Consider the following 10,600-nt stretch of genomic DNA (forward strand, 5'->3'; position numbering starts at 1 on the left):
TAAAAATTAGCCAGGCATGGTGGCGCACGCCTGCAATCCCAGCTACTCGGGAGGCTGAGACAGGGGAATTGCTTGTATCTGGAAGGTGGAGGTTGCAGTGAGCCACGATTGTATCACTGCACTCCAGCCTGGGCAACAATGCAAGACTGCACCTGGAAAAAAATAAATAAAAGGACATATGCTCAGGGTTTAAAATGAATAAGATTAAGCCAAAGGAAGTCAGAAACCACTAGTAGAGTGAGAATTTTCATAAAAACTGAAAATACAGCTAATTTTATAATTACCATGCAACCTTGGAGTTTTCCATAATTATGTTTCACCACGATATTAGTAGGAAAAGCCAGGGAAAACATTTATGAATTAAAATCAACATATTGATGAGATAAAGATCATCTAAATAAATGTAAAGATACACCATCTTCATAGATCAGAAGATTCAGTGCATTTAAGATCTCAATTCTCCACTAACTGAGTGACAGATCCCACGTAATCCCAGCAGACTGTGTATATGATAAAATATCACAAAATTATATACAAAGATATAAAAAAATGAATACATGCAAAAATTGATGAAATCTGACTAAGGCTTAGTTAATTGTACTGTGCCAATTAATTTCCTCATTTTGATAATGCACTGTAGGTATATAAAGATATCACCATTGGGGGAAGCTGGGTGTTGGGTATGTGAGACCTCTTTTACTCTTTCTGCAATGAATTTACAATTACTTATCTCAAAACTTAAAACAAAATCCCAGTAGGCTTTTACATTTAACTTGAAATGCTGACTCACAAATTGATATGGAAAAGCAAAGGACCTAGAATAGATAAAACCATTTTGAAAAGGTAGAACAGAATCAGAGGACCCACTCTGCCTAATTTCAAGACTTTCTATAAAGCTACAGTAAACAAGACAATGAGGTATTGGTGAAAAGTACAGATATACAGCTCAAAAGAACAAGACTCCAGAATATACTCACATGTGTACTGTAAAGTGATTTTCATCAAGAGTGCTGAGGCAATTCATTCATGGTTCATTTATACAAAGTTCTAAAAGAGCTTTCATGGTGACAGAAATGGGAACAGTAATTGCGGGTCGGTGGTATTTATGACTGGCTGGGAAGGGGCATGTATTAATCTGTTCTCATGCTGCTAATAAAGACATACACAAGACTGGGTAACTTATAATGGAAAGACGTTTAATTGACTCTCAATCCCACTGGCTGGGGAGGCCTTACAATCAGTGTAGGTTAGCATACGGGCAATGAAGAGAAGATTCTTTGAGCCAGGGAAGGTAGTTTATACAGAAAGAACTTTTATAATCTCAACTTTCTAAGAGCTTAAACAAATGTCTTATTTGAACATATCTAAATTTATGGTCAAATTTAAAAATCTTCTACAGAGTTTAAGGACTAAGGTAGGCAGTACATTACTACATCAGGAAACCAAACCTATAATCAGGTCAAGGCAGTTGGAACTCAGAAACGTGGCATCTTCCAGAACAAAAAAAGACTGTAAAAAAAAAAAACAAAACTAAAGCAGAAAAGAAACACAATTTCTGTACATATAAAGGTGGTATGAAAAAATAAATAAAAATAAAACATTATTTCATCTCTTGAATCGAATGCCTTTTTTTGTATTGGTGAAGAAAGTCCTCTTCCTAAAAAGGCTTTGTATTAATAATAATAATAATAATAATAAAAGTCATATATGATAGCCTACTGATAGATTCACTAGTCAGTCACTAGGGGTCTTTAGTTCAAAATGACAGAGTGTCTTCACATGCATATAACAGTTATGAACATTGCTTAATATGCCAAAGATACATTAAGCCTATCGATTTTAGATTTAAGACCTAATAATAATCCATACATTTAACTCATTCAGTATCCACTATTGCCAGAACTCTTAAGTCAAGCCCAATGCCACCTCCTCTGCAAGGACTGCTCTGATTTCTCCCAGTCAGAAACAACCATCTCCTTTCTCTAAATTCACACAGTTATGGTTTGTTCCTCTCATGTTGGTTCATTTATTCATTCCACAAACATGCATTAAGAATCTAATATGGGTCAGCTACTGGGGATACAGCAATGAACAAAGCCAAATCGCCAGTTTCCTGGATGTACACTCTAGTGGGGAGAGACAGGCAATAAACAAATAAACACGTGGTGACACATGCCATAATGAAAAGGTAAAGAGCCAAACTGAATTTTTCGTGAAGCTAACAAAACTTGAAAGTTCAGGCCCCTTCACTTGCATGGCCCTCTGTGAGTGCTGAGAGTTACTGGGACATGTAGAGTATTCCTGGTGGAGACAGGGAGCCAGAAGGCATTTTTTTGTGAGCGTATCTGATTAAACGCCTAAAGAAACCTCAGAAGAAAGGTACCTAAGGTTATAGTATTTTGTTGGGATATCTTTTCTCATTCTAAAGATTCACTTTCATATCTTTTTAAAAAAATTCTAGTTTGTTTTTTTAATGAGGGTCCTCAAAACTGCATAAACTTCAGGTCCCATAAAACCCGGATCCATCCCTGATTTGTATCCTTGAAAGTGGTGGGAAAAGTGCTGTTTTTTGTAGGGTGGTAAGGAAGAGCCTCGTTAAAAGGTGGCATTTGAGCTGAGCCTTTAAAGGAAGAAGCAAACCAAACAGATACTGGGGGGGAAGAGTATATTTTAGGCAGAGACAGCAAGCTAAAAACCCTGAGGCAGAACATGAGGAACAGAGTAGGTTAGAAGGACGGTAGCAGAAGAAATATATAATAACAAATACTACTAAACACTAACAGCAATTAACAATGAGTACACTATTATGTGTCAGGTACTGTCCCAAGCACTTTTCTAAGCAACTCCATTTTATAACTGAGGAAACTGAGACAGACAGAGAGGGATTAAGTAATTGGCCCAAGGACAAAGAACTAGTGGGTGGTCAAACTAGGCAGCCTGGCTCCAGAACCCTGTTCTCAAATCACTATGCTGTGCTACAGAGAGGCCAGTTGTGCAATTATGGAGTATCTAGAGAATCTCTCAGCCAGCAAGAGATTTACTATGATATAAATGAGAAAACCAACAAGATCTTGATCTCAAACTATGATAGCTAATAGCAGGTACACATTTTATGTTCCTTGTAAATACCAAGTACCAAGTCTTGTCATTTCTGCTACTCTACTCACAGTTCCTAACACATTTCCTCTCATACTACACAGCTCAATGTATGGTGGCTGTTCAATGTACTCTCATGAGAGAACTTAATATTCATTCTCAATACAAAATCATGCATTAGATATGTTTCACAAATAAATACATATACAGATCAAAGGTTGGAGGTAAGTACCTCCTTTAGGAAATCAGATCTGTATCGAAGTCAGATAACCTGTTTGTTTGCTTTTCAAACATTCTAGCAAAATTACTCCAGTGTCACTTTTCACCTCAAACAGCTACTGATGATTGGAAATTCTACTTTAATCAACTTTAAATGATCTTTCTGCAGTTTAGGGCCATTTCTTCTGGTCTCTCTAGACTCTATTCTAAATGGAAGTAAATAAAAGTGAGCATAACTCCAAATAACAATGTTTGAGTTTCCTTCAAATGTTCTTTTCTAAATGCTTAAGGTCTTCATCAGTTAGGTTTAAGAACTGAGTTTTCCAGAAAGGTTCTCACAAATGCTGATTACAATGTAAGAATTAGTCTTTGATAATATTAAGTAGAACACCTTGAAAAACGCCTAATTACAAATAAACTAACACATAATTCTCTAAATGCATACAAATTGGTTTCCTGATTTTACTGCCCAATCCTCACCTTTTCTCCTGCGAGATTTCACAGACACCTAAATCTATTTACATAGGCTACCATGTGAATGCTACCTGGAAGCTTAGCAACACTGCAGCCTGTGCTTCAGAGCAAATGGCTTCCAAACACACATAGATAAAACAAATCAGTATCAACCTTTCAAAGCATGCTCTTCAAGACACTAAGACTAAGGACAAGCAATATGTATTAAAGAGAAAAAGAATCTCATAGTTTTTGTCATCAAGGGCCTATGATGGTAATACTACCTCCACAACAAAAAAGCTCTGACAGGTTGATTCCACAAGGTCACAGAGCTAATAAATCCCAGATTGTCCACATCCTCAGTGCCTTTTAACTACACCATGCCACCTTAAGTACAATAAATATGTTATTACACTGAGTATGAAACCGTTTTCAAAATAAAAACCTCCACCAACCTTCCAAGAATGACTATAATCAGGTCTTATTATTAAAGCAAAGTTTACCAGGTTTCTTTACCATAGGACTTGTCAGTCTTTAACCTACTCATAGTATGGCTTTTCCTGAAGCATCCCAACCACACTTTGGAAAAATGCCTCTGTACAGAATTTGGCTAATGCCTAAAAAGTCCAGTCCGAAAGTCACTAAAGATGACTCTAAGGCTTAAAGCCTAGAGTCTTTGTGTTTGTAGTCTTGGATACACAGGCTAGGAATCATTCACAGGGACCAGACTGAAATCACAAGACTAGGTAAGATATTTCCATAGATACCATATTAAGACTATTCCTTCAAAACTTCTTTTGCCTTATCCTAACTCCAGCTTTACTATCTCCTGCTTCTTTCTAGCAATGTATCTAGAAAAACGTAAGGACATAAAGACTTTAAAGCGTGGTAATAATAAAAATTAAGTTGGAAAACTGCCTGAGAAAAGATGGCACAATGCATGTGAAAATCATATTAAATGTTGATCATGTGATCTACTATAACAGAACTATCTGATTTCCCCAAGAAAACTTTTTCAAATGGCAATCCTATGGATTTTTTCTTTTCATTTTTTTGGATCATGAAGCTCTTAAGAATGCAATGAATACCACAAGCCATCTCCACAGAAAAACACAAACACATATAACATTAAGCCTATTAACTTCAGAGCACTTTATGGGCCTCCTGAGGCCCAACCAAAGAGCTCTAGTTGTCAGCTCCTAGGTCCCCAGGTAACCCAAGATGCAGACACTTCATGACAGATAAAGCCTGCAGTTACATGACACTTACAAGATATGACTTTTTTTTAGACAGTGCAGATAAGATGTATATATGCATTGGGCTGAAAAAAATAAAAATAACTTAATTACTGAGTAAATTTGAGTCATTTATCCAAGACCAAAAGCAGAAGGGCCTATGATGGTAATACTACCTCCACAACAAAACAACTCTGAGAGGTTGATTCCACAAGGTCACAGAGCTAATAAATCCCAGATTGTCCACATCCTTATTCAGTACCTTTTAACTACACCATGCTACCTTCAGTACATGTTATTACACTGAGTAGGAAACCATTTTCAAAATAAAAATCTCCACCAACCTTCCAACAATGACTATAATCAGGTCTCTTATTTATTTAATCCAGTCATTCCATTTTCACCACCTAAATGCTGACAAATTAAGGAACTTTATATATATATATATATATTATATATATATATATATATATATATATATATATGGTTCCTTAATTTATATATAAATATATATATAAATACGTATTTATATATATATAAATACGTATTTATATATAAATATATATAAATACGTATTTACATATAAATATATATAAATACGTATTTATATATAAATATATATATACGTATTTACATATAAATATATATAAATACGTATTTACATATAAATATATATAAATAAAGTTCCTTAATTTATATATACAAAGTTCCTTAATTTATATATATCTATATATATAAATATATATACACAAATATATATAAAAGGTTCCTTAATTTATATATATATACAAAGTTCCTTTATATATATATATATATATATATATATACAGGCTTTTGAAACCAATGTACTTCTCTAATGCAATTAATTTGTATAAATAAGAAAAATCTAAAACAGCAAAACAAATAACAAAAATTTGTAACTTTATAGCATAAATTTGATTACAGACAAAAATACAAATAAAAGGGGGATCTGATGCCAAAAACTACATGAAGTTTCTCTGCTTTGGTCACTGGTATTGGAAGAGTCTAGCAGGCAGGGACCAAGCATCTTTTTATCTGATGTCCACTTGGCAGATGACAAAAACAGTGAGGCCTGGCGGCACAGCAGGAGTTAGGTATTCCAACTACTTCTGAAAGATCTACACTAACTCAGAATGTGGCTACAACTCAAATGCTAAACTGTGTGCCTCAGTTTTCCCACTGAAAATGTAATACATTATCTGCCCATTTCTTGTCTTTAGAGAGGCAGTACTGTCTGTTGGTTAAGAATACAGTCTCTAACTGGTTCAAATTTTGGCTTTACCACCTACCAACTCTGGCTAGTTAATCTCCTTGTGCCTCAGTTTATTCAACTGCAAAATGGAGTTAACAACAGTACCTATCTCACAGGTTTGCTGTTTAGAAAAATCTTACAGTGCCTGGTAAGTAATAAGCATTCCATAAACAACAGCTAGTATTATCATTATTTTAAACGAATGAAAAGATTAATCAACTTACTATACTTCTATTACACAGGAAATTACAGGCCCTAATTTTTTTATTTTTTAATCATGTGGCTTAACTACTGTTTTTTTTTAAATATAGTAAGTACACAGCCAATTATTCCTGCAAAAAATTTACTGTATACCCTGCCACATAAAACTTATACATTCATCAAGTTTTAGTTAACTTTTCATCAGAATAGAAGTGAACTTGCCCAACCAGCCATAAGCGACTTGCATCCAACCACTCCTACTTTCACAGGCATCACCATATGCCTTAACAACATTATTCTTACCTCGACTATCACAATGGCCTCCCAACCGCTCTTCCCCTCCATTCCACTCCTCATGCTGTAGTAGGGAGATCTTTCAAAAACCTAAATCTAATTTCACTCCCCTGCTTAAAAACCTGCAGTGGTACCCGACTGTCCTAAAGAAGTCCAATCTCCTAATGAGAACTGAGAGGCCTGCCAGATCTAGAGCCATCCTTCCTCTCTGGATACTCAGACTACACAGGTCTTCTTTCAAACCAGGCCTCAGAGCCTTCACATATCATGCTCCCCTATCTGGCATAATTCTCCCCAGTACACCTCGGATCTCAGCTAAAGGGCGATGAGCCTCTGACACCCCAAACAGAATCAGGTCCTATTACATGCTCTCATAACTCTGATCCCTACACTCTTCTCCTCTGTAGCACAAAATAAAACTGCAATAAGATAATTATTTAAATGGCTGTTTAATACTGTCCTTGTCCAAAAAAACGGAAACCCCTAGTAAGATTTGGAACCAAGTCTATCGTTTACTGCTAGAACCCCAAATGCTTACTTGCTCAGTATCTCATACATTGTAGGTGTGCTCAATATACCTGCCTAGTCGAAAAAGTGATGAGATCCATGACAGGGAAAAGCAAATCATCCACAAAACGAGACTAAAGCAGAACATTAGCTGCAATGGATTAAATATGTAAGTTAACATCGGCATTATACTGAAGAGTAAAAACCTATTGCTTAAACATGGGCAAAATAAAGTTAAAACTAAACTTTCCAATGCAAAATTACGTTTCTTTGTGCATCCTCAGGTGTTAGGTGAAATAGGAGGAGTTCAACTTCAGTTACCAGTAAGAAGATACACAACTAAATCAAGACTGCTGCCACATTTGGCACCAATCTCCTCTCTTGGCAGTAACTGCGAGGCCAAGAGTTGAGTTGGCCAGGGAAGAGTGATTTATCCTCCCACATTTAGAAGTGTTCCCTCTACAACAGGAATGCTGTAATGCTAATGGACTTTGAATTGTAACCTTGTCAAACCAGTACCTTCCCTAAGTATTCAAGTCACTTTTTAAAAAAACAACTTTATATGGCATTGCAGTGCAATTCAACTTAGAGAAAACAAAGTTGCTTTTTCAAAAAAAAGAAAAGAAAAGAAAAGAAAGAAAGCTTTTATACACAAAAAAAGTCATCACTTGGAAAATTAGAAGAAACTGATAGGGGGATGATAAGACGCTAAAGGCTGAGAGCTGTCGATGGAGGATGGAGGTCGCCCAGCATAGTATAACCACTACCACCAAGGCCTGGTGGGCAGCAGCTCCCAACCTAGAGCCGGCAATCCCAGGTCCTTGTGAAGCAGGCAGGTTTGACAACGCCAGACCCCTGCTGTCCGGTTCGTCGCGTTGACCCTGCCAATGCAACAAACACCCCAGACCCTCCCTGCACTGTGATGAGCAGAGTGGCCCGCTCTCGTTCTGCCCTTCCCTGGAAACGCACGCAAGAGAGGAGGTGGCAAAAATCACATCCACCGGAGGGTTCACGTGAGGGCTGGGGAGGTCTCAGGTAAGGGCTGGGGAGGTCTCGGGGTAACACATTTGGCCCTTTGTTCACCAAGGCATCAGAGCCCTCGGCGTCCGCGGCTCCTCCTCCCCCACTGCTCCCAGGCGCCAGCGTCTCCCGAGGACAGGCGGCGCGGACTCGGGCGCCCAAGCTTGGCCGCGGGTCGGGACCCCACGGCCTCGGCGGCGCGCGGCCACTGTCCTTACCTTGTAGACGTCGCCGTAGGTGCCGCTGCCGATGCGCTGAATCAGCTCGAAGTCCTCCTGCGGGTTCCGGCGGGACAGGTCGAAGCCGGGGTTCATGGCGGGCCCCAGGTGCCCCCAGCCTCCCTCCCGGGCAGGGGAGGGGGGGCGCGCTCAGGGGGCCACACGGAGAGAGGGCGCCGCGGCCGGACCCCGGCTCCCCCGGCGGTCACAATTGCCCGGCTCCACGCTGCTGCGGCCACCGCCGCCGCCGCCGCCGCCGCCGCCGCCGCCGCCGCTCCCCTCACGCCGCTGTGGACGACGACGAACGGCCCAACCGTCCCCGCCCCTCGCAGCCCGCCACCGCGCCGAACTCGGTCACACCCACAAGGAGAGGAGAACCCTCGCAGCCCCTCGCTCGGGGTGAAACTCCAACATGGCTTCCGCTTTCACCGCTCCTCCCCCTCCCCTTACTCCGGCTCGTCCAACCTCCTCCCACTTCTCCCGACTCCCGCCCGACTGCGCAGCCGCGATCCCGGAGGGAGCGCTCCAGGCCTGGCGCGCACCCGACCAGTGCGCGTTCCGGCTCTGCGCCTGCCTGGCCGGGCCAGCGGCGGAGCAGCTCGGGACCCGAAAGGCCTTGGCTTTCCTGCGGACCCGTGCCCAACCGCTGCCGCCAGACTCTTGAGAAGGTTTGCCTGGCCCAGGGACCGTGGTTGGGACCGGCAGAAAGTGGCTTCTTTTCGTTTCTGATTCCCCTAACTACAAAGTTGGATCTTGCTTTATCTGGTCCCAGTTCCAAGCAGACAGCATAGTGGTCATTTACGAGACAACCAGTGTCCCGAAATTTATTATTATTATTTCAGAAGCAGCAAAACATAGCATACCACCAAGCGCTGCAGCCTTTCTGGGATTGCAGGGAAGGGGGGTCACTAAACACACCGTGAGGAAAGCCCCCAGGAAAAGTGAGCTGTGCTTGCTCCTGTCCCCGACACTCGGACCCTTGGAGTTGGCCTGCCAGGGTGCAAAGGAGGGTAGGCCAGGAGGGCAGCCAGAGAGGCGTGTGTAGTAGGCAGCGCGTGGAAGCTCCAGGGGAAAACACGCGGAACAGCTGCCCACCATCCCGCGTGGGAGGCAGGCAGAGCGCAGAGCTAAAGCAGTGATTGACCTCTCTCTTTGAAGAGGGTTGGGTTAGCAAAGACGGGCTGGCACTGCACCGTTGTCAAACAACCCTGCAAAGAAGGGGTGGAGGGTGAAGGGTGGACTAGATCCATTACTGCAACTAAAATACAAACACGTGACGATCCGGAAGCTCTTTAGCGGTGACCTTACCTACCCAAAGCTCCACCCTGCTTAAGACCCAGATTGAGTGTATTATCTCTAAACTCTGTGGACTCCAGCTCTGATTGTTAATATTGCCCAAGAAAGATTGAGGGTAATGGAAGGTTATCTTTCTATTCCCAATTGACATTTTTAAGAGTTTTAATCAATTAGGGGATGGCCACTTTGGCAATACCACTTTGGATTTTTGCTTCAGAAAAGCTTTCCTAATCCCCTTAGGCACCACACCTAACCACTAAATATTCCCTAATACCTCGTGGCTCCTGAGAAACTAGGTCTCATCAAACCTGTTAAGGATAAGTATAATCAAATAATAGTAGAGCAAACTACTTAGAGTTAACTGCTTCATACTTTAAAAAAAATCTTTTCAATCCTTTTCCTTATAGCAAAATTTCATATTTACTAAATTCTCAAATTGTTTACTTTGAGTATCTGTTGACTAAATTGATGTTTGAAAATGGTTATCTCTTCAACTATACAAGCAGCCTTTCGGTTCTGTAATTTTTAATTACTTAAAGCATCAGTAATATGAAAATATCACTTAAATTATTGCCTTAGGAGTACCTATCATTGACTGTCTTCTAGACGGATCTACCTTCAGGCTCTGGTATCTTGAGAAATTCCTGACTATAAACAGTATTCCATAGCTAAGGATCTTGCTTTTGCCTGTTTAAGGTACTAGCCCAGGACCCAGACTGCAGGCCTTCCTTCTGTTTGTCTACATTTGGAGAACTGTTTGGCATCTTTAGGCCAAACAGGATTGAGAT

At 40.6% G+C, this 10,600-nt stretch overlaps 1 protein-coding gene across 3 annotated transcripts in view; it reads right to left on the reverse strand.

Annotated features, from left to right (window-relative positions):
- Nucleotides 1–8,964, reverse strand: part of MAP4K3 (mitogen-activated protein kinase kinase kinase kinase 3) — a 189,149-nt gene extending 180,185 nt beyond the window's left edge. For 2 of the 3 annotated variants that reach the window (XM_017532583.2, XM_017532582.2), the window contains exon 1: nt 8,517–8,964. In XM_017532583.2, coding sequence (XP_017388072.1) covers nt 8,517–8,612 — 96 coding nt within the window. In that variant the 5' untranslated portion in view covers nt 8,613–8,964. The remainder of the gene's footprint in view (nt 1–8,516) is intronic. The other variant, XM_037740015.1, reaches the window with a different exon arrangement.
- Nucleotides 8,965–10,600: the final 1,636 nt, after the last annotated feature.

This window comes from Cebus imitator, unplaced genomic scaffold, assembly GCF_001604975.1.
Source record: "Cebus imitator isolate Cc_AM_T3 unplaced genomic scaffold, Cebus_imitator-1.0 Scaffold77, whole genome shotgun sequence".
NCBI classification, from domain to species: Eukaryota; Metazoa; Chordata; class Mammalia; order Primates; family Cebidae; genus Cebus; species Cebus imitator.